The sequence below is a fragment of the Dermacentor andersoni genome, chromosome 6 (assembly GCF_023375885.2).
Source record: "Dermacentor andersoni chromosome 6, qqDerAnde1_hic_scaffold, whole genome shotgun sequence".
NCBI classification, from domain to species: Eukaryota; Metazoa; Arthropoda; class Arachnida; order Ixodida; family Ixodidae; genus Dermacentor; species Dermacentor andersoni.
The window spans coordinates 173,039,651-173,064,613 of NC_092819.1; the positions used below are offsets into that span (position 1 = coordinate 173,039,651).

The 24,963-nt window shown below is 48.0% G+C and overlaps 1 protein-coding gene across 1 annotated transcript in view; it reads left to right on the forward strand.

Moving 5' to 3' along the window:
• Window positions 1-24,963, forward strand: part of LOC129382702 (uncharacterized) — a 674,466-nt gene that overhangs the window by 459,778 nt on the left and 189,725 nt on the right. The window contains exon 7 of the mRNA XM_055066819.2: window positions 413-586. Coding sequence (XP_054922794.1) covers window positions 413-586 — 174 coding nt within the window. The remainder of the gene's footprint in view (window positions 1-412; window positions 587-24,963) is intronic.

Here is a 24,963-nt window from a genome sequence, read left to right on the forward strand (position 1 = left end):
ATTGATGAGTAAGGGTATAGCAGCATAGGGAGTGGCCGTGAATGCATCATTTTGAGAATGGGATACGTGGTTGGGCAAGAGGTCACAAGAGCTCCAGATACATTAACACAATCTTCACGTGTCATGCTGGTGTGATTAAGTGCTTAATTATGTCAGCACTCCCAGCCATGATTACTGGGCCTTGTCCGTAGTCATATTGTTTCTTCTAAATTCAATTATTGATTTGGAGTCTTGTGTATTCTCACGGCTTATTTTTCGAATGGTAATGGTTTCACAATGATGATCTTTGCTGACAGTAACGACACCGCACTCAGCATGGAAAAATAATAAAACTAATCTTTGTGTGTGTAAGGGCATTGGTGTCTGTGCGTGTGTACTGAGCGCGCCTAATAAATTTTCCCGTGTATTTCAGACCGACTACCTGAAATTATTAAAGACTTTCAAGTTCAAGCTTGAATCCAAGACTGCCGCAACGTTTGACGTGGCGTTAATGTCGTTCGGCGTGCAAGAAGATATCCAAGCGGATTCCAAGCTTACTTCACTAAACAGGACTGCTGATGAGGGACGCATCGTTTCTCGGACTTTCGTGAGTACAATATCGTCTCATCATTGGCTATCAACGAAGAGCACATGACTGTAAGAAGCGTTTTTCTGGCATGCCGATATAATTTCGCTACTGGTTCAGTCTGGCCGTGTCATTTCGAGAGCAAGACAGAGAACAAACATTTACAGGTACGGAATTTGCTACCTGAAAATAAACAAGCTGAGGGCCGGGATAGTATGACGATGCCTTTCTTTTTTGCACCCAATCACATTCATACGAATGGTCCCGTTTACTTTATCACCATCACAAGCTAAGAAACAGTGGTCGATCATAAAGAAAAGCATGTAATCAATAGAACCTAATGTTCACATTATACCCGTGTTAAACTATACCATTACATGTCTTAGAGCCGCCTTGGTTGCTTAGTGGTTAAGGGGTTAGGCTCCTAAGCACAAGGTCCCGGGCTCGAATCCCACTCATGGCAGCCCGTGTACTTAGATTTAGGCCTATGCTGAAGAACCACAGGTGGGCGATATTGCCAGAGTCCCCCTCTACGGCTTGCCTCGTAATAAGATCGTGGTTTTGGCACGTAAAATCACATAATTTAATTTCAGAGACATATATTACGGATAGTGCCTAAGAGCTGACAATGCTTGTTATGTGGCAAACCTCAACGCATTGCAAAATCTCCTGAGTACTTAGAATTTCGTGTGCAAAGCTGTGTTTTGTGTACATTTGGTTTTGGAGGATGGATAGAGCGTCCTCTCGCGCCCCGTGCTTCAACACGGGCAGCCGGGTGGGACGTTGAGTGTTTGTAGCCTTTAAATGGTAGCTTGGAGGTGCCAAGACTAATAGCTATTAGTGGTTTTACTGTGTGTGTTTTGGTAGGAAAGTGAGAGCGTGGCCGCCTGGTTGAGCGCGTGCAAGAGCGTGTGATACCTTGGGTCTCCGCGGAAATGATTGCTTTTGAAACACTGGTGAGAGTTGCTTTGCGACATTTTGAAGATTTGGATCCTGTGCATATAGGTTTTTCCTAAAAGGCACGTGCTCTGCATTAGTCTATAAACGGTCTCCTTCGCGCGTAAGAGAATTATAGTATTATAGTATTTGCATCAGAAAAAGCCGTGCAATACATAGCAAGAAAGCCGGGAAAGCAGGCAGCGTTCGGGGCGTGCCTCAAGGCAGATGAGTGGATGGATGAGAATGGAGAGGGAATAGAGTCAACCGGCAGAGACTGTGATGTCGATACTAGGCTACAGAAAATGGAGGCTTTCCAGGAAGAGCTGGTCAAACAGTTGGAAGAGCTCAAAAATGAGCTAAATATTCAGCGTGATGCACGGAAGGTAGTTCAAAAAAGACTTGAAGCAGCCGAGAAAAAGCTCAAAAGGGCCACCATTGTGAACGAGAATGGTCGTGACAATGGAATGCAGTCGCCCGATGTGACAGGAGAGGGAGTGCCAGCAAAGTACGTGGAATGTGAGCAACGTGGTGAAGGGTTAGCTGGAAAGAGCGGCACCTACCTTCAGTGTGCCACGCGAAAAAAGCAGCAGCACAAGGGACAGTGCCCCTTGTCGATTCCGAATCAGGCGGAAAAGAGCAAGCGGAAGCAGGGAGAGGTGGCAGAGAGTCAAATGGTGATTATCGCCAGCGACTCAAACCTGGCTAGTTGCTCAGAAGCAATTGTGGAGAGGTGAAAGGCGATAAAAAAGAGTGGCGGAAGGGACATTTCCAGGCCGGACACTGGGTTCTGTCATGGAGCGTGCAAAAGAAAAGCTCGCGGAAAATGCGCACGTGCGCAAACTTGTCATATTAGCAGGTCGGCTACATGACGTCCTAAACAGGAAAGCGACCGGACTAGCCCAGCGCTTGGCGCAGGGGTTGGATGACTTGCGCGAGCTATCCCCTCAGGTGCAGATCGTGGTGTGCACGGTGCCGGAGGTTCCTGTACGTGACAGTCACGTACAAGGAGCCGTAGTGGCTGCTAATCAGGCGATATGAAAAATGAGCCGAGAGAAAGGCATCGAGCTTCTCGAAGTAAACAGGGAAGTGTGAAGGTGTGGTGGTTTTAAACGAGACGGCATCCACTTCAATTGCAGGCTGGAACGGGACGTGGAGTGGCGACTTGGTGATCACGCGGTTGCTTTTTTAGGGGGCCCACGGGCGCTCAGGAGGCCAGAGTAGGTAGTAATGAGGAAGCTCCCCTAGGTGAAGCTCGTATGGCATTGCTGGCAATAAAAGAAAAACGAGGAAAGCAAGAAAGAGAGCTCGCCATGCAATAGGCTACATAAACATGCAGGGCTGCAGAAGAAAGGAAATGTGGACATAGATTGAGGAGTAGTGAAATAGAGAACAAATAGAGGTGTATGCGGCTGCAGAAACGCACGCTAGGGACTCGGAAGAGCAGCCAGTGATTGAGAATTATGTTTGGGAAGAGTGCAACAGAACGAAGTCGGAAAGAAATGGAGGGGGAGTCGGAATGCTAATCCATCAGTGAGCCAAATGGAAAAGAGAAAATACAAAATTTCAAGAGCATCTTTGGTTGGTTATCAGGTACAATGAGTGGGAAGATAACTTGGCTGGGCGTTACGTATTTGTGAACAGCAAATAATTGCACTGAGGAGAATAAAGATTTAGTGGAATGAATAAGTCCTGATATTAAAGATTTCGGGAATCATGCTGAAATTATCCTATTAGGTGACATGAATGCCAACATACAGGATTTAGATCGCTATTCCGACTACAACGGGCAGGCAATGCTTGACCTTTGCGAGCAACATAACCTCTTTATCGTGGACAGAGGTCCTAAGTGCGAAGTGCAGATCACGTGGGAAGTGGGAAACCGGCATGCAACCATCGATTACTGTCTGATGAAAGAAGGAATTCATGATAAGTTGAGAGCAATGGTCATTGATGAGTAAGGGTATAGCAGCATAGGGAGTGGCCGTGAATGCATCATTTTGAGAATGGGATACGTGGTTGGGCAAGAGAGCAAGTAGTGCAACATGGCCAGTCTAAGTTTGAAGGCTGAACAAATAACAAATATAGTCAATAGAGTCGACGATGAACTTGGCAAATGGCCAAGTAAAGAGCGGAAATAGAGTGAGCTTCTAAGTTTAATGACGACAGAAATAGCGAAAGAGAAACAATATGTTCGTTGGAAAGGGAAAAAGGAAACCAGAAAGCTGGTAAAGCAGGGAGATAGGAGAAGCGATCGCCAAATGAGAGAGAGCATCCCGAGAGCACCGGCAGGCAAAGAAGGCGCAGTTACCGCAGGATGTAGTTGCCAGTGAACGGGTAATATACCTGTAGAAAAAGTCTCTCGTTCAAATACTAGTGCAAGCCAAGATAAAACGTGAAATTGAACGTTGGTTGTCAGTAATACTTGTGAAAAAGAAGGCCTCACCTAGAATATTTTGGAACCACATATTATTATTAGGCAGGATGTCAACAATATTATAACAACAAATCCTAGACGAAGATGGAAACAAACTGGAATGGGAAGCGGCTTTAAATTACATCCGAAAAATAATAGCCGAATCTTTCCAAGGCAATGCCGAGGTTGCATTCGAAGAAAAAAAGAGCATGCAAGAGAACCGGATGAAAAAAGAATCTGGTGCTGACAAATTTCAACTGGAAGGAAGCCGAAGAAAAATTTACAAAGCGCACAGCCACAGGGATAGACGAGGTTCCCGTCAGGCTGAATAATGAACTAGGACGAAAAAGTAAGGAAACTCCGGAGAAAACAGCGGAAACATTTTTTAAAGATGGACGAATACCACACAGTTGGCGGCAAAGTAGAATGCATTTATTTATAAAGGTAGTGGGGAGAATAATATAATTCGCTCCTATAGACCATTGACCATTACATCGGTATTATACAGGCTAGCAATGCAGGCAATCAAATTAAAGCTTCAAGCTTGGGCAGAGAATTATGGCATTTGGAAGAACTTCACCATGGCTTCGGAATAGGTAGGCGCATGGATGATAACTTATTTGTTCTAACTCAGCGTATTGAAATATCAAGAGCCGTATGCAGACCGTTATATTTGGCCTTTTTGAACATTACAGGAGCGCATGACAACGTAGACCGCAACTTTTTGTGAGATATTTTGGAAGCGTATGGCCTAGGTGACGATTGCCTACAGCTTTTGAGAGAGATTCACCTTGAAAATACTATTGCGTTGAATGAGAATTGATGAGGAGCGAGGAGAAAGTTGATATCAACAAGGGACTCAGGCAGGGCTGCCCTTTATCCCTACTGCTGTTTATGATGTACATGGTGAGGATGGAGAGTGCGCTAGAAGGAAGTAATATCGGGTTCAATCTCATACACACAGGCGGGTACAGTAGTGAAGCAGCAGCTTCCAGATTTATTTTATGCAGAGGACATTGTGCTGCTAGCTATTAAGCAGAGTGGTCTGCATCATCTGGCTAATATCTGTGGAGAGGAAGGCAAGAATTTATGTTTTAAATTTAGTGTTAGAAAATCAGGTGTTATAGTATTCAATGAAAACATGAACAGACTGTCGCAATACAGGGCCAGGAAATATGTCGGGTAAAAGAATATAAATACCTTGGTATATGGATAAACGAAGGCAATAGATATTGGAAACACAAGAAAAAGAAATAACAGTAAAGAGGAAGAGAAAGTCAGCCATAGAGAAGCACAGAGCGCTATGGGGATACAATAAATACGAGGTGATCCGGGGTATGTGGAAAGGTGTAATGGTTCTATGACTTACTTTTGAAAATGCGGTTGTGCTTGAAATCAGGGGTACAATCAGTACTCGATGGGAACCAAAGGTCAGTGGGGTGCCTCGCATTGAGCGCTCACGGGAAGACTACAAATGAAGCTGTGCAGGGGGATATGGGCTGGACTAGTTTTCAAGCGAGAGAAGCTCGCAATAAACTTGATTATGAAGAACGACTGAGGAATATGGAAGAAAGTGATTGGACTGGGAGAGTATTGAGGTATCTGTACAGGAAAAACATTGATTCATAGTGGAGGAAAAGAACTGGGAAGTTTACTAGAAGGATAGGGATGGGAATAAACTTTATTTGTCCAACGGTTGTTGATGTTGGTGCCCGGGGCTAGGCTGCCATGGGTCCATCACCCAAGGAAAATCTTTCGAGATCCTCGGCCACGGCCCTGGCCCGCTGGACGGCCCACTCCTGGTCTTTGGGTGCCTCGCTGAGGAGGGCGGCTTGCCATCTCTCAGCGAGGTGCCCCGCTTCAGAGGGTTCTGCTGTTGTATTCCCCCTTCCTCTTCGTCCTTGTTCCACGTGGCGTCGGCATTCCCAAAGCACATGGGCCATATCGGCCCGTTCGTGCTCGCACCACGGGCAGCCGGGCGACGGGTGCAGCACGGGCCACAGGCGGGGCAGGTGGTAGGGGTTGGTGAAAGTGCCCGTCTGCAACCGTCTCAGGTCGACCGCCTGGGACCTGTTAGGCGCCCGTGGGGGTGTGTATATTTTCTTCGTTCTTTCCTATAGCGACCAAGCACCTCCCGGTACGTTGTCGTAAACTCCTTGACATCGCAGTCGGCGTCCGCGTGATCCCCAGCTCCGTCCGCCGCGATTTGTGTTGTATTGGTAACAACAGCGGCCGCGCCAGACGGGGCGGCAGCCGCCGTCGCCATCACTCCTCCGCTTGGGTCCCGCACAACTACGGCAGCGGCTGCCCTCTGGGTGACCGCGTCGCGGCGGGTAAGCTGCCTCGCGACGAGGTGGGCGCGCTCGTTGTGGTTGGGTGGAGTGTCGTTGCGTCTTCGGCCGTTAGCATTGATGTCATTATTGTCGTGGCTGTTGTTGTTGTTACTGCCAAGCTCCCCGACGTGCGCGGGGAACCACTTGAGGGACTTGTTTGTAATCGTGCCGGATCCGAAGTCCCCGGCCCGGGCGTTGAGCATGCGTGCCACATCCGCGGACACCCAACCTTTGGTGTAATTCCCAATCGCTGATTTGGAGTCGCTGATGATCAAGTTATCCTCCGCACCTCCGTGGAGTACCGCGAGGGCTATGGCCCTCGTCAAGCTGGAAGTCAGAAATGCCCAAACAATCTCATGGGTGGTGGCAATGTAAAAGAAAGCAGCCACGAGCAACCACCTGAGAGGAAAAAAAACGAAATTTGGAAAGAAACAGTTAATGATAACTCAGAGGGAAGCTCATTACTTTTGGAAGCGAGGTCGGGATGCTTTAGAACAAGTACCTCTAGAGCAAGATATAAGAAGGAAGAAGAAGCTTGTACTTGCTGCGGTAAATGTAGAGAAACGATGGAGCATGTTTTATTACAAGGTCTGTCCGTAAATTTTTGAGCCTGATTTATTTTCTTCTCTAGAAATGATCGGAAATAGCTTGGAGATCGTGGGAGGCTGCGATATCCAAGGCGGACCTGGTTGACCAGGTCCGTCCTGGATATCGCAAGCCAGAGGTTTCCTGGAATAAGGGACCCTCCCACCTCGACTGACAAGTCCCTGCTTCAATTAAAGGTTTCATCATCGTCATCATCTAGAACTGATTCCCCAAAACAAATGTTGGTGCGTTTGTGTAGCGCCATCTTTTCGGGCTAACCCGAGCTATTTATGTTAATTGCGGTGGCAGCAGCTAGATGGCATTACATGTGGAAAAATACGTTCTCACTAGTCTGCGCATTCTACTGTGAGTGAATGTGGAGAGATGGACGTCACCTCGAACAGCGCGTTCACATAAAATTTTTTGTGAAGCTTGGCAAGACAACCACACAGACGTGTGAGCTCCTTCGTGACTCTTACAGCAAGCAGACATTATCGCAGGCGCGAGTTTTCGAGTGGCACAAGAGGTTCGTCTCCGGGTAAACGTCGATGGAAGACGACACAAGGCAGGGGCGTCCTACAATTTCACGGAATGAAAGCAACGTGGCTCGGGTCCGGGATATCATACAGCAAGACCGCAACATTACAGTCCGCATGCTATCGGATACTCCCGTCATTAGTAAGACAACATGCCACCAAATTTCGCGGGAGAACTTGGGGAAACGAAATCTGAATGCCAGACTTGAGCCGCACTCCCTCACACAGGACCAGAAGAACACGCCGACATCAGTGAGTGCTGATTTGCTCTGCGAGGCAGAGAAGGATGCTGCATTCGTCGACAGCATCATTGCTGAAGACGAAACATGGTGCTTTCAATACGATCCTCAAAGAGGCAGAGAGCCGAATTACGGTCCACGAGCTCACCGGCGTCGCCAAAGGTGCGGTGACAGAAGACCAAAACAAAGACGATGCTGATAGTTTTTTTCGATGCCAGAGGTGTCATACACCATGAGTTCTTCCCACACGGGCCCATCAGGAGTTTTATATCCGCGTGCTCCAACACATGCTTGATGCACTGCGACGCCATCGCCCTGCCTTACGCGCATCTGGACAATGGAGCCTTCTGCACGATAACGAAAGGCCGCACACTGCTCTCAGCGTGACAAAATTTCTCGCCAAGCACGGCAGTACTGTACTTCCCCACCCGCCATACCCGCCTAACCTCGCTCCATGCGATTTTTTCCTGTTTCCTCGTGTGAAGAGAGCCCTAAAAGGTCGCAGGATGAGGACCGTGGAGACCATTCAAGACACCACGACAAAGGACCGGAGAGCCCTGTCAAAAGAAGCGTTTTCCAACTGTTTCCAAGGCCTTAAGGAGCGTTGGAAGCTGTGTATAGACTGCAAGGGAGACTATTTCGAAGGGGTGCTGCACAAAATATTTAAATGTTAAACGCATTTTTTTATTGGACTCAGTCTCGGAACTTTACGGACAAAGGTTGTAGAATGTGAATACATCTTCCCAGCGGTCGATTTTGGCACCACTGGACTCCTTGAAGCCCTAGGGTTAAGCGAGAGCAGGGAAAAAGTAAACATGTCCGTAATAGAGATTAGTAAGAGGCGATTGTGAGATTGGGGGAATAAAAGTAGGGAAACGAGAGAAAACGGAGACGCACAAAGCAAAGTTTGCAATGGATGGTCAAAAAGTTTGGTTGTGGGAGTTCACACTGGTTTTTATCTCTATTTCTATTCTAACCAAGGCAGGACAGTAGGAAGTATAATAGCAAGAGCTTGGTGGCGCAACCTACCGCCCCGTACTAAAGGGGACACTTATACCATCCATCCATCCATCGTCCATAATGCGGCTCTGTTTCTGCACGCCCTGCGTAACTTGCGTGCTTGACATATATCCATGGCGTTTATTTTTCAGAAGTAGCAGCAACGTACTGTACCGTACCTTGAACTTAAGCTTGGCCTGCTTCCCCGTCTTATAATAGCGGCGTTTCCTTGCCTTCACACGTCACCTCCCCCCATCTCTTGTGAAGGAACTGCCTCTTCTCATTCCTCTCCTTCCTCTTCACTTCTTCTCTCTACAGTTCTATCTGCGTCGCCTCTGGCCTCACATGTTAGTAGAAACGGAAACGCTGTAGTTTCTACAATACCTCTGAGAGGAGTCACGCATAATTACAGCTGTCAAGCGGCTAATGTTGCGACGGCCAGGGAGCTCCAGAGGGCATTGTGACCATTCGACGCGTAGGATGAAAACGGGTTTCTCTTTGCCCCTTGCCTCTCTAACGAGCGCCTGTCATATATATACACGCTCTCACCCCCCCCCCCCCCCCACACCGTGTGCGCGACAGCAGCAGCCATAGCAGGCCCATAGCAGCAGCAGCAGCAGCAGCAGTCGGAAAGTCGAAGGAACAGGCAACAGAACAGGCTTCGCTTCAAAGGGCCGCTGAAACGGTTCGGACAAATCTTGTACACGCGTAGGGTACAACTATAGTTATTCATTCGCACTACAATTTGTGTGAAACGTCTCACATTAAGAGAGCTACGGACGATTACAAGTTACCCTCCTCCATAGCCATGCATTTGCTCCTCAGCTCGTTCGGCGAGTGATCGGGGCTATAAGCTCTGCCGTCACTGGCTCTGCGTCTTGATGGCACGTCGTGTCGTTAACTTCCGGTTCGCTAGGAGTGAGCGCGCGAAGCCTCTCCAAACTCTGCGCCAGGTGTTTGGCAGTTGATCCAAAGCGAGATCTATCGAAGCAGCGTGCGTTGCGAGCATTTTGTCGCAGCGCTAAACGTGTCTGGCATTCCGGTAGCCACAGGCGAGCTGTGCATTTCGACGGAACGGTGGAGGCATAAAGTCATGCCGATGAATGAACTTTGGCCTAGACGTGCGTGAGCTGCCTGATTGGTCTCCACGGTCCAGCCCCCCGTTGGCTCAGAGTTTAACCAGCCAAGCAAAGAGCTAATACTGCTCTACGCAAGTGTAATACATTTTAAACATTTACAAAAACAACGTGTTAACGATTACACTCCTGCGAGAAATTTACAACAGCAGCAAAGAAGAATACATTTCGTTACTGCTACTGCGTGTGTGGTTGAGCTCTATGCAACCAGGTGGCCGCACAGTGCAACTATTCACATTTGCGCTTCTGCTCATTCCGTGAAACGGCACGGTCAAACGGTCAGGCCCTGTTCCCTTGCGCTTGCCTTTACCCGAATACCAGACTCGCGAAACGCTATTGCGGTACTAATCCTCCGGTGTAAAGTGATGACCGCAAACGCGCAAATCCTGGCACCGATCGGATAGCGGCAGTCGGATGCGTTGCAGCCAGTCCGCTTATCTGTTGCCTTGCAGAAGGACACGATGTCGCAGCTTGACAGATTGCCAGGCGCTACATTTACAGTCCACAACGTAAAAAAGTGGAATCATAGTGCTCGTGCAAAGACAGAGACCGACTCTGACCGCGGCGTTGTATGGCGCACGTTGTATCACAAGCAGACGACGCTTGCTTTGTGCCGGAAGTGCTTAAGTGTATTGAGAAATTGTTTTTGTGAATTCTCTATCTGCTAATTTATTTTTATAGAAACGACTTAACTAACATTCTAACTATAACGAACGTCATTTGTTCACCATAAGGGTGAAAAAATTATCGATGACCCGCCCTGGGCAAGTCAATCGGATAGCTCGCCCTACGGACGTCAATTGGGTTATTTACGTCATGTGGGTAGGGGCAGCTGCAAATTCCACCGAGCGGTGTGCTGCGATCGGCAGCGATGTACATTTCTGAAACCTTATAATAAATTACACGCTTAACGCGGAGCGCTTAGATGCGTCAATCGATGATCAGAAGGGCCTACTCTGACGACTCAGCACGTTCGTACAAAATCGTTTCAGCGTCCGCTTAATACCGATAGAGTCGTTTTAATGGCCGTATAAATTTGCAAACATTCGCTTAATTAATTTAAGAAGCATGGTTTCATGGGCGCACAAGCAATCAGAAACACCTCACTCGATGTGCTCGGACACTGGCTGTCGAAACGTTGACGCGAAGAGCGGCAACAGCTAGCGAATTGACCTCCCTGCAGTCTCTCGGTTCAACCCGAACTAAGCGGCGAAAACACAGCGCAGCCCTCAACGCACCTAGACTCTGTACTCATCGCAGATCGCTCACACCATGGGGCTCGCGAGGCCCTACTGCATCACACGCAGCCGCTGCTGTAGTAGAACGCAACCCCCCCCCCCCTCCGACAAGCTGCCTTGCACGTTATTTAAGACGGTGTGCTTCATTCCATCTGTTTTTTATTACGCGCGCGTGCTCAAGCTACCATGCTTGGCCTGCCTTCGCACGCTTTCGCTCGCGCGTGCAGCATACGGTGCCCGGCAACGGTATGATCACATTTGAACTGCATGCGCAACGTCACGGCGACGGTGAAGATGACGGCGGAAATGTGCCTGGAGTGGCCATATATTTGTTATCGCAATAAAATGCTATTACAGCGCAAATAACACCAATAACGACGTGCAGAAATGAATTTGTCATTGCATCAGCAAAATAAATGGTTCGTTATCACTTTTTGTCTTCATCATACCAGTTCCCAGCAGGCCTCAATGTTGGATCACTGCTTTTGTGACATTTGATTTCATATGATAGTGTGTCTAATAGCGAGAGAACTTAGCATAGTGTGTTAGTAACTAGTGATCGCTAATGACTGAAGTCCCATTAGTTACCTTTATTGCGAAATTACTTAGATAACTACCGAGAGCGTGCGTCAATATCTGCTTCTCCTGCTTCTCTACATGATTAAGGTCGAGAACTTGCTTCAATCTTGAAGATCTCGGCACCAATCGACGGCTAAAGTTGCAAGGATTCCACCGATACTAAGTTTTCAACGGTGGGTGGACATTTTCCCAATCGCTCGAGGACTTTTCTGTGCGACCTCTGCCCGGCAGAGGCTCGGCGGGCGAGCTCAGCGCGGTTCCGCACTCTCAAGCCATGATGTCTACGGCTATGCAAATCACCGTTGAGGGTGAGGATATCGCTCCCGACGAAGTCAATGAAAGCGCTGGATGGACCACGGCATTACACAAGCGACAGCCCATCATCCAGGACCCGCTCGGGCAGGGCAGCCGAGTCACCGACATGCGACGTGGCGGGAATAAAAGCCAGGCTACGGCGAGTGTCAAGACACGGCTAACGACTGCTTCGAGATTGCCTCGCCTACCGAAAGAGCATGTTCGAATCATAATCCGTCCCCGTGGATGACTGGACATCAAGAAGATGGGCCACTTCAGAGTTGCCCAAGCCCTCACTACCGCTGCTAGACTTACGGAGGCGGATACGGCGGAGGATATTATATGTACGAACATGGTTCAAAACATATTGGTGGCAAGCACACCATCAAAACGCAACGCCATGGCCTACGCCGATGTGAAAGCTATACTTATTGGACAAGCAAGCTACGAAGTTAGTGCATATATCGCAGCCCCCGAAAACTCGTGCAAGGGGGTTATTCGTGACATTGATCCCACCATCGATCGAGAGGAGCTCAAACGCCTCATCATTCAACCCAAGAATCCAAGCGCCCTCGAGGTGACACGAATCAAAAACACAGGCACGGTAGTCATCCTGTATGATGGACTCATCATCCTGTAGTCATCCTGTATGATGCAGTCCCAGTTTGATCAAATGCTCACTCTATCGCAGACAAACTGACGTTTGCTATGCATGTGGAAAGCTTGGCCATAGAGCTGACGTATGCCCAGCCCCTGAAAATGCCATCTGCCGTGGCTGTGGTGCGAGCACCCCGGACGATAAGCACGAATGTACACCGAAGTGCACCCTCTGCGGAGGCCCTCATCCCACGGCTGACAGAACCTGCAAGCAAAGGTTCCAAATTCCGTTTGTAGTTAGACAACGGAGAAGAGAACGGCGCAACCGCGACCAATCCAAACAACCAACTGGGTCGCCAACCCCTCTCAAGCCGGCCCTCAGCAGCTCGCACAGATCCAGGAGCCGATCCCGAGACCCTGGCAGCGAAGATAGCGAATTGTTTCCGTACAACATGATCGGCTTTCGTCCGGCCCTGTCAACGCAAGACGTGATAAAACTCATCAAATGTCAAATCATTGACAACACCACAAGAGATATCAGAGGCATCCTAGGCTTAGACCTGGAGAAAGCCTTTGACAATGTATCCCATGCCCACATTCTGAACTCCATCTCAGAGCTCAATTTGGGAGACGCCTTCCACAGGTACATAAGCTCGTTCCTACGAGATCGCAAGGCCGCGCTCACAATCGGTGACCTCAGGTCCGACAACGTCAATTTGGGCCCCAGAGGCACGCCACAAGGAGCGGTAGTCTCTCCACTGCTTTTTAACATCGCCATGAAGAAATTATCGCAAATGCTCTCCAACATAGAAGGGATCAATCATACGATCTACGCTGATGACATCACAATCTGGTGCACCGGAGGAAGCGAAGGAGCTGTTGAATTAGGCTTACAGGAGGCTGTACATGAAACAGAGATGTACCTGGAAAATACGGGGCTTAGATGCTCCCCGAGCGAGTCTGAGCTCCTCCTCTACAGGCCAGTCAGGAGAGGTCCCAAACCTAGAGGCTGGAAACCGTTATCTGAAATAAACATCAAACTCCACACAAAAGCGGCTGTACCATCCCCAGAGTAGACGCCATTCGGGCCCTTGGCATGTTCATCGAATCCAATGGCAGTAACAATACGACGCTCAACAAGCTCACAGCCAAGACTGAGAACATGAGACTCATCAACAGAGTCTCGAATAGGCATGGAGGCTTAAAGGAAGACAACCTCCTCAGGTTGTTCCACGCCTTCCTCGTGAGTCATATAGTTTATGTGGCAGCCATGCACAACTGGTATAACTACGAGAAGAAACGATTAAACACGCTCATCAGAAAAAGTATTAAAAAAGTACTAGGCATTCCGTTACGGGCGAGCACGGACCTCCTTATACAACTAGGAGTGCACAACACATTGGACAAGATAATCGAGGCCCAGGAGTCAGCCCAACTGGCCCGTCTATCCTGTACCCCGGCTGGAAAGAAGATACTGGCAGTTCTTGGGAGCAACCCTATCCTCATGGAAGAGCGGAAACATGAAATTTCAGAAAATCAAAGGAACAACATACGAGTTGCACCGTTTCCCCGTAATGTTCATCCTCAGCACAACGTAGGCAGACGCAGGGAAAGAGCCCTCGCCCTCCTCCAGCGTACCAAGGACGATCCCTACTCGGCATGTTTTGTCGACGCAGCCCAATATGGACAGTCGTCTAACTTCACCATTGCCCTCGTTGATCACAACGGACAGATAGTGAATGCGGCTTCCCTGAAGTGCTCAACACCAACCAGAGCGGAGCAGGCCGCAGTTGCTATAGCACTCCTAGACAACAGCACATCACAAATCTTCACTGATTCGAGATCAGCGGTCAGGGCTTTCGCTTCAGGATCCATCGCTGAGGAGGCTCACAAGATTCTCAAGAACAAGACAATCTCTCCGCACACCATCACGTGGTTTCCGGCTCACCTCGATCCCCAGCTTGACTCGTTTCCCAATCTGAATGACATCGCCCATTCCCAAGCGTGCGCACTAACCCACCGCGCGGGAGCAGGATACATTTCAGACTCCGGGGTTCTCGAGTTTCGGGACATACTTTCAGAGAAATTACTACGCACTATCACCTCGGTAGGAGGACTTATCCTCCCCCTCACATCAAACTGGCTAGACCTCTGGCGTCCACTTTACGCATGCTTCAGACGATGTGCTATCCAAACCTGGCCCTTTTCCACACGATCACTCCAGAGGCTTTCAGCTCTACTTGCCCCGACTGTGGGGCTGTTAGCAATCTCACACACATGCTCTGGCGATGCCCCTCGTTACAGGGACCCAATCGCATCACAGAACAAGAATGGAGCTCTGCCATCCGGAGCTCAGAATATGCACGTCAAACTTGGGCTGTCCAGAGAGCCCACGATGCGCTGGTTAGGCTCGACCTACCAGTCCCCACGTGGGAGCGGCCCGCAGCTCTGCCCTAGGGCAAAGCTTCTCAGGACCTTGTCATTAAAGTTCTTTGTCTGTCTGTCTGTCTGCCTGTTAGATAACTACTCAATGATTCTCAGTAGTTACTGTTTGGTTTTCATGAGCTAATATACAAAGTTATGGCTATCTTTCTAAATGTTAAATGACACATTTTATCATGCACCAAAACTTAAATTACATGTGGCTTAATGCGTGAGACCATTAGAGATATATTAGAATAGGGGCCCCAAAGTGTTTGCGGGTGTCAGTGTTCGGGCACGCAGGAGTGAAGTGTTTTAGAATAGGGCTTTGCGTTTGCTGATAGGGTCTTGTGCTGATAGCGCCATTACGGCGTCAAAGCAAAGCTATTAGAAATAATGAAATAAAACATACAATTTTACGATTAGATAAGTAATTTTGACTTTCGTGTATTCGCGTTTAATTACAATTTAGAGGTTATTCTCTGAGCAGCAAACAATTAGTTGCGCTTAGTTTTGAGCAAACAACTGTGCCTTCACTAGACAAGCTAAGCCGTGTTTGGCCTACGAGCAATAAAATCCAAAATATAATTCGGAATCAGCCGCGTCTAATGAATGAATCTTCATAACACATGCTAGTTGAGACGAAGCGATAACCGTAGTCACTTCTCCTAGCTTGCGAGCTTTACGCGTCACCACGAATCGAGCCCAGTTTGGTGCTAGGCTAGAGCCGTCACTACGATGGCTGCCGCCATGTTTGTTTACGCAAATCTTTTGGGGCAACTTTTGGGGCTCCCGCTAAATCAGTAAAATAGCATGCCCGACGCAAAACCCAAACGCACTTTGCGTCTTGGATGCGCAGTGGCTTCGATGCTATATCTTTGGGGCCCCTATTATAAAACGATGTAGTGTCAAGAGTAACTCTCTAAAGTGTAATTAACGAAAAACGAGGCATTGGTGAGCAATCGATCTTTGAAATACCTTCCCATAGAATTACGCCAGCCGCATTGCCCCACGGTCGGCTTTGCCTCAGTAGTCGGTGTCTCGGATTTCTGGACCTGGGGAATCGGATAGATTTGATCCTTTGTAATCAAATTTACCTTACGATAATCTACGCAAACTACAATATAATTGAAAAGAAAGGTGCACAATCAGTGCATTCTACCGGTTCTAACATATGGAGCCGAAACGTAGCAGCTGACAAAGAAGCTCCAGAACAAGGACCGCGCAATGAGCGCTAGAACGAAAAATGGGAGGCATAACACTAAGAGACAGGAAGAGAGCGGTATGGATCAGAGAGCAAACAGAGGTAGCCGATATTCTAATTAACATTAAGGTAAAAAAAATGGTGCAGACGGGAGATGAAATGGGTGGGATGGATAACCGGCCGACTACTATAGTTACTGAATGGGAGCCAAGAGAAGAGAAGCGCAGTCGAGGATGGCAGAAAACTAGTTGGGGTGACGAAATTAGGAAATTCGCAGGCGCAAGTTGGAATCAGTTGGCGCAGGACAGGGGTAATTGGAGATCTCTGGGAGAAGCCTTCATCCAGCAGTGGACATAAAAATAGGCTCAGGATAAGTTGATGTAACGATGCGGATCTTGTCCGCATACTATATATAACCAAGATCAAAACCGAGGTGTAGTCGCTCTCGCAAGCCTCAGTCATACCCAGTTCTGACATTTTGTTCTTTGTGGCCTCCATAATGCCACGCTGACGCAGTGATACGCGGTACACCTAGGACAGCACGGGTTCTGAGAAGGGGCCCTATAACGTAAAACTATTCCAATATGTTCTGATTCCAATCTCCTGACGTCAGGCGCGTAACCGTCGACGCATGTATTGGGCGGTCACCCGCCGGGTAGTCCGAACAACCAGTCGAGTGCTGTTCATAGGAGGTCACTTTTGTTTCCTTAAAAAACGAATAACATTGCCTACACTCAGTGACTTGTCTTGTCTAATTGGCTGACAAGAGGCGAGGAGCATGCTCAAGCGGAGAGGGATTCGATGGTGCCGAGCCACTGCACTGACGATTGATAACCGGATGAAGAGGGAGGTGCCGGCGTCTGCGACTGGTCCGCTTTCCTTTACTTAGCTTATGGTGGCTGGTCGAAAATCGCGGCTTCATGCAACGGAAGGTTAAGAATTGCGCTAAAACTGATCCTCAGCGAGAAGAGTTGGAAGAACGAGGTCATCAACGTGCCGAAAGTGCTCGAAAACATTACACCGCCACTCAAAAAAGTGTTACTATATGCAAATATACCCATGCTCTCCGGCAGGTGCGAGTATCCAGTGCCTCAGCGATCGACGGCGGTCATCTTTTATTCCTTTCGGAACAGGACACCCTGCGGTTATTTAGAAGAAAATTCAGTTTTGTTCGTCATATTAATGCATCTTTAACGCTTACACGTTACTTTGACGTGGTGAGTGTTTACGGTTTTGTGACGTCGCATGAAAGGCAGGTGAAGTGGGTGCAGCCCGAAAATGTTTGACCAATATCCGAGGTCTCATGGCAAAAAGGCGTGAAATCAGAAATAACGTTTTTCTTTTGTTCGGTCAAGTCTTGCATAATCAGCGTCTGCATGTCATACCAAATGGGGAGCTGTCGCGGTTTTCGTGACGTCGCGTGCGGTGTGTCCACAATCTCGGGGGTGTGCGGTTGTTATGAGAGATGGGGTTTGCAGACGCAGGGAAGCACAGCAACCAGATTTTAATTACGCTCAAAGTTCAAAAACTCAAAACCCAATTGACTCAAAATAAGATTCAACGAAGGACTGCTAACACTTATGCAACCTAAGCATGTCCTTATCCCCGTCTAGGATAGTCCTTGCGTTGCCTATGTGAAGCCAGGCAACTCTAGCCTATGGCTACGCCGCTATCAGAAAGGCGCGCTCTTACAGACTTTTGTCGACGCATGTTTCTTCCGAGTCCGATGCGTGTCGGATCCTTCATCATAGTCGCTGTTCTCGCCAACGCTGTAAATGTTGCTCCCTTGGTGTTGGCGTGTTAACTCGGCCATCTGTGATGCCGGTGCCCCGAACTCCATCGGTGACGTGGCACTCCAGCCTTACTGCTTATGCCTGACTCCGGGTTCTGCCGCTACTACTTCGAGTGCCGGCGAGAGGCCCCGTGGGCTATCGTACGTGCTGGTCTGCCTCTGAAGGGGGATACTTCCTGGAGTGCCCGGCACTGCCGTGAGAGGCTGCAGCAGGCCCAAGGAGCCTCGCTCGAACGTCGCCGAGGTCGACGGCCACACCCTGGATCGCCAGCGTCACGGACTTCACCGAACCTCCATGGTTCCCATGCTGGTGCGATGCTGATGGTGGAATACTCTTGGCCCTGAGCGACGTCGATAATGCCGTCTCAGCACCGCTTCTGTCTCGATCACAACTCGGGTAACGCGCCTCGAGGGCTCGTGCCATTCGTGCTCTTCCTTCCTTTCTGCGCCGCATGCCTCTTACATATGACATGGGTCTCCTTTTCATTAGGTTTTTTTTTTTTTCAAAAAACTGGCTTCTGTCGGTCTTCTTGGTGGTGAATTTGACTCTCCCGCTGTGACGTGTGTTTTTTTTTTTTTTTGCGTCGTCGTGGCTGGCAACACATCACCACACTGTCACGCATATTTTAACACATGCAGTGTTTACAACGTTTCCAAGTTCATTGTTTCCACCAATTTGCATGTGTACACTTACTCCGTCCGCTTTATACTCTTGGTATTTCATCACTGATTCATCACTGATATTTCATCATTGATGATTCAGTAGAGATACCAACAGTCATAGCGGCATTACGTAATCAAGGAGTATAGAACGCTTACGTAAATACCTTGCAAAATATCTACAGAGGTTCTACAACTACCTTAATTCTACACATGGAAAGCAGGAGGATGCCTATAAAGAAACGGGTGAGACAAGGAGACACAATCTCTCCAATGCTATTCACTGCGTGCTTGGAAGAAGTACTCAAGCTATTAAACTGGGAAGGCTTAGGAGTAAAGATCGACGGCAAATATCTCAGCAACCTTGGGCTTGCCGATGACATTGTTCTATTCAGCAACAAGGCAGACGAGTTACAACAAATGATTGAGGACCTTAACAGAGAAAATGTAAGAGTGGGGTTGAAGATTAATATGTACAACTCGAAGATAATGATAAATAGCCAGGCAAAGGAACAAGAGTTGAGGATCACCAGACGGCCTCTAGAGTGTGTGAAGAAGTATGTTTAGCTAGGTCAATCAATCACAAGAAACCCCATCATGAGAAGTAAATTCAGAGAAGAATAAAACTGCGCTAGATCACATACGGCACACATTGCCAGCTCCTGACTGGAAGCTTGACATTATCATTGAAAAGGAAGGTGTGCAATCAGTGCATTTTACCAGTGCTGACATATGGGGCAGAGACTTGGAGACTGACAAAGAAGCTTGAGAAGAAATCACAGGCCGCGCAAAAGAGCGATGGAGCGAATATTCCTAGGCATAACGTTAAGAGACCGAAAGAGAGCGGTTTGGATCAGAGAGCAAACGGGTATTGATGATGTTCTAATTGACATCAAGAGAAATAAATTGAGCTTGGCAGGTCATGTAATGCGCCCGTTAGATAACCGTTGGACCATTAGGGTTAAAGAATTGGTACCAAGAGAAGGGAAACGCAACCGAGGACGACAGAAGACTAGGTGGAGCGATGAAATTAGGAAATTCGAGTGCGTTCGTTGGAATTTGTTAGCGCAGGACAGGGGTAATTGGAGATTGCAGGGAGAAGCCTTCGTCCTGCAGTGGGCATAAAACAGGCTCCTGCTGCTGCTGCTCATGATGATGACGATGATGAAGATGATTTTATCACTCCATCGCCCTACTCATGAAAGCCACCCCAAAATACTGTCGTCCCTTGATGTGCTCTATGTGGAAACAATACTCTCGCAAGGTGAGGCTCCGTCTCATTATTCTGCCGTTCGTTAGCTTAGCTTTGCTCAAAAACTATAGGGCCTGGTAGTCCGTTTGCACCTAAATGGCTTTCCAAATAAATATATGATGAATTTCTTTATGGCCAACACAATGGCGAGACATTCCTTCTCTACGGTTGAGTAATTCCGTTGTGCAGTGTTAAGTCGCCTGCTAGCAAAAAATACCGGATCGAATCTGTCGTCTTTCTCTTGCAGGAGTACTTCTCCAATGCCTTATCGGTGGCATCACTGCATAGCACAAACTCCTTCCTTATGCCTGGTGATAAGAGCACCGGCTGGTGGGATAACCTTTTCTTTAGCATTTCATAGTCTCTTTGTTGATGTTTACCCCACTCCACTACGTTGTTTGCCCCCCTTTTTCGTCAAATCTATCAATAGTCCAGCTACTTCAACGTACTGTGGGATAAATTCTCTATAAAATCCTGTAAGCACGAAGCACGATTATACTTGTTCCTTTGTCTTATGCCTTCCCGCTGCTTGCATCTTGTCTAGGGCATGCTTCTTGGGCTCAACTTCTCCCATCCCCAATTTGCGCCCCCAAATTTTTACCGCGTTGTACCCTAGCTCACGTTTGGTTGGCTTGATCATCAACACCGCGTCCTTTACTCTCGGCAGTCGCTTTTGTAGGGCCTTAAGGTGTTCATGCCGCTTATCAATGGCAACCAGTATGTCGTCAATGTAGTGTTCAACATGTGGCGCACCATGTAAGACCCTTCTCATCAATCTTTTGAGCACTGCTGCCGCTGTCTTTAGACTGAATGGCATATACCTAAATTGAAATAGTCCGTTTGAGCACGAGAAAGCTGTCTTTTCATTTGACGTTTCTTGCATAGAAATCTGCCAGTATCCAGTTTTGAGATATATCCCTGATTTGCCACTCTTCCTACTACCACGCCTATCCTGGGGATTGATTCTGCGTCTGTTTTCAAAACGTGGTTCAGACGTCTGAAGTCAACGCATACTCTATTAGAACCGTCGGCTTTCACAAACACCACTAATGGCCCGTTGTAAGGAGAATTAGCCCTTACTAGGATTCCTTGCCTCCAAATCTCGTCCATCTCGCTTTCAATCATTTCTTGCATTGGAAGGTGCAGTGGATATTGCTTTACATGCAATGGTTCTTCTGTTGAGCACTGTAGCTCACACCGCACTACTGCTGTCCGCCCGGGCAGATCTGAAAACAAGTCCTCGAACTTGTGACTCAGTCCTCTCAACTTCTCTACTTGTGCTTACGCTAGGTATTGGTTCAACCTAACACTCTCTACCACCATAGTCTTCTTATCGATATAACTGTGCACCTTCACATAGTCCTTCTCTTCGACAATAAAACTCTAGTCCTCTCCTCCTTCTTCCGCTTTTCTATCTCCTTTTCTCTTCATACTTTTTCAACATGTTGATGTGGAACACCTTCTTATTGGCCTGAACTGAGATCTTGTAGTCCAACTCGTATTTCTCTTGAGTAACAGTAAAAGGCACGTTCGATTGCATAAACGTCCTATTATTATCCGTGGGCAGTACTACCAACACCTTGTATCCCGGTTCTAACTTTCGGTGCGTTGCTTTGCGATCATAATATTTCTTCATTATCTGTTTCACTTGCGCCCACTTCTCGTGTGTCAATTTGCAGGTTGCCTCCAGACGGTTTCGGAGTTTTAGTACATACGTGCATGTGATATTTTCCTAATTGTCCCGTTCCTCTCTGGATCACAGCTCTTTCAGAATGATTACTGGTACTCTAACTACTCTCCCATGTAGCATCTCAAATGGAAAAAACCCTAACCTAGCTTGCGGCACCTCTTGGTAAGTGAGGAAGAGCGCTGGCAGATACATATCCCAGTCTTTTGTTCTTTCCTGACACAATCTCCTTATCATTGTCTTCCACGTTCCATTAAATCTGTCTACCAAACCGTTCGCCATGGGGTGGTATGGAGTGGTTAGCATTTGACCTATGGACACCAGTTGATTTACCTCTTTCATAAACTCCAATGTGAAATTCGAGTCTCTGTCACTCAAAACTTGTCTGGGCATGCCATACCAGGCAAACATCTCCACTGCTTCGGCCACCTGAATGGCATCTACCATTTTCAAAGCTAAAGCATCAGGGTTTCTGGTAGCTACGTCCACTAGCGTGAGCGCATACCCATTGTATTTCCCGGACACGGGAAAATGGGCATTACAATATCAATCGCCACTCTCAAATGGCAGCTCAACAATGGGCATCTTTCATAGAGGCGCCTTTCCTACACGTCCCTTAGCCAACGTCTTTTGGCATACATCACATGATTTCACATACCGTTTCACATCACTCTGCACTTGTTCCAAAAGGACACTTCTGTGATCATTTCTAATTTGTTCTTTATTCTTTGGTGACCTGCCATTACACTATCATGCCCTATATTCAGTACTGTGTCCCTCAGCTTCTTCGGGACCATCAACTGTAGTACTTCCCTACTTGAACTAAACACGCACTTCCGATACAATAGGTTATTCTTCTTTATAAACACCACTACTATCCTGCTCCTATTCCTTCGCATCAGTTCCCCTTTCATTAGTTCACACATTCGTATTGACTCATCCTCGTTCTGTAATTCTTTAAATTCTGCTGCGGTAATAGTTAATCTATTAATGGCTGTAACCTGCAATCCTGTCAGAGGTTTCGTACCACTACTGCTGCTCGTGTTTGAGCTGAAGCCGCTACGTCTGTCTCTTGCATACCCTGTTTTTGCGCTTCTGAGTGTTCTTTCTCTTCCACGCCCTTCCCTGTCGTCCTCCAACTGGGGCCTGGGTCGTCGGCCTTCCTCACCTCAGGTGCATTTCCCGCAATGAAATCATAAAGCGAGTGCTCTACACATCTAGCTGTGACCAGCCTTGGAAAAAAGGGTGACGATATTTGAATCCGTGCCTCTAGCAGATACTTAACGGACTTATCTACCTAGATTACTATTTTAAAGTATCCGGTCATCATTTCTGGTGGCACTAGACTCCTCACTAAAATGGTTATGGCTCCCGTGTCTCTCACGACGGTAGCTCTGCGTCCTTGTACCTCGCCTTCCACTACAGGCATGTCCTGCTCTCTTTGTCCACCCTCTCTTGGCCTCATGATACATGCCGGCTTATCCACGGATCTAGTCCTGCATTCGTCTGCGTTGTGACCTTTCTTGTGGCACAACTGGCAAACCTGCGGTGTTTCTTCATGATTACCATTCACTCGTTGGTTCACCGTTAAATGGCTTAACCGGTTACATAGAAAACATCTCTGCGGAACCCTTTGTCTACTAATTTGCCCCTGCTTCCTTATCTCTCCTACTGCTGTCATGTGCACATCTTTGTCACTCTTTCCCAAATTTCTCATTCATTGTGCCTATACGAACTGGTCTGTTTGCTTAGCCATCTGCTCTACAGTTTGTAATTTTCCGTCTCTATGGAATATCACGAAATTGCTGCTACCCCTGGAAAGAAATTGTTCACCCACGACTTTGTCGCGAACCCCTTCATACCTTTTGTCCGTCTCATACAGCACTATCCACCTCTCAAAATTATTTGTTAGACGACACGCGAACTGCTCGCCTGTTTCTGAATCTTCAGGCTTACATGACCTAAACTTCTCCCAGAACCCTTCTGCGGTCAACCTGAGTCTTTGCAATAAAGTTTGCTTCACGCTGTCATAGTCTAATGACTCCTCCGCTCGCATACGCGCAAAGACATTCAGAGCCTCACCCGATAAACACGTGCTTAAAGAGTTAGCCCACTCGCTCCTCTCCCAGTATTGCCCGACTGCTATGCTTTCAAGGCGATGCAAATACGCATCCAGGTCATCTCTCCGCTCATCGAAAGGTGCCATCAATTTCCTAGGGCAAATCTGACTTGGCCGGGAAGAAGGTGAGTCGGATGAAGCCGCCCCGGGAGTACTCGTGCCATCACTTGAGCCTTCGCCCATCTCTGCTAGTTTTATCTTCAGTACTAAAATTTCTTTTTCTCTTACGTGCTCTTCGCACGTTCGTTCGTGTTGCTTTTCGAAGACCGCCATGGCCTCCTCTTTCTACAGGTTTAAATCTTTATCTACCACCGCCAAACGTTCTCACTCCATCTCTAAACTACAAAAATCAGTGTCAGCGCTGAAATAGAATCCTGCAACGTACCTGGAAAGAATCCTGGCAGGTTCGCCAATTGTCGTGTGTCAGCGATCTCTCGGGCGTACGGATGTTATAAGACATAGGGTTGGGAGACGCATGGCAGCACGGCAGATTTTAATTATAATCAAAACTCAAAAACTCAAAACTCAATTGACTCAAAACAAAACTCAATGAAGGAATGATAACACTTATGTAACCCAAACATGTCCTTATCCCCGATAGTCCTAGCCGCTTTCTATGCGTAAGTCATGCAACCCTAGCCTATGGCTGCGCCGCTATCAGAAACGAGCGTTCTTGCAGACTTTCGTCGTCGCGTTTCTTCCGAGTCCGATGGGTGTCAGATCTTCATCATACTCAGTGTTCTCGCCGACGCCGTAAACGTTCCTGCCTTAGTATTGGCCAGTCAACTCGTCCGTCTCTGATGCTGTTGTTCCAAACTCCGTCGGTGGCGTGGCACTCCGGTCTCACTGGTTAGGCTTAACTCCGGGTTCCGCCGATACTTCTTCGGGTGCCGACCAGCCGAAACGGGGACTAGCGTACGTGCTGGTCTGCCTCTGAAGGGGGATCCTTCCTGGAGTGCGCGGCACTGCCGTGAGAGGCTGCAGCAAGTCCGAGGAGTCTCGCTGAGAAATCGCCGAGGTCCACGGCCAAACCCTGGATCGCCTGCGTCACGGACTTGACGGAACCTCCACGGTTCCCGTCGCGAGTGCGACGCTGATGGTGCAACATTCTTCGCCCAGAGCCACGTCGATATGCCAGCCCAGTGCAACTTCTCTCTCGATCACAGCTCGGGTCACGCGCCTCGAGTGTTCGTGCCGTTCGTCGTCTTCCTTTCTTTTTGCGTCGCATGCCTCGTACATATGATAGTGACACACAGGTGAAGTAGGAGTGGTCGAAAAAAGTTTTTGACCCATCGCGAGGGCTGATTGCAGAATTAGAATAGAAAAGCTTGGTATATTTTTACATTATAGCACCCAAGGGTACTTTAATGTCGTG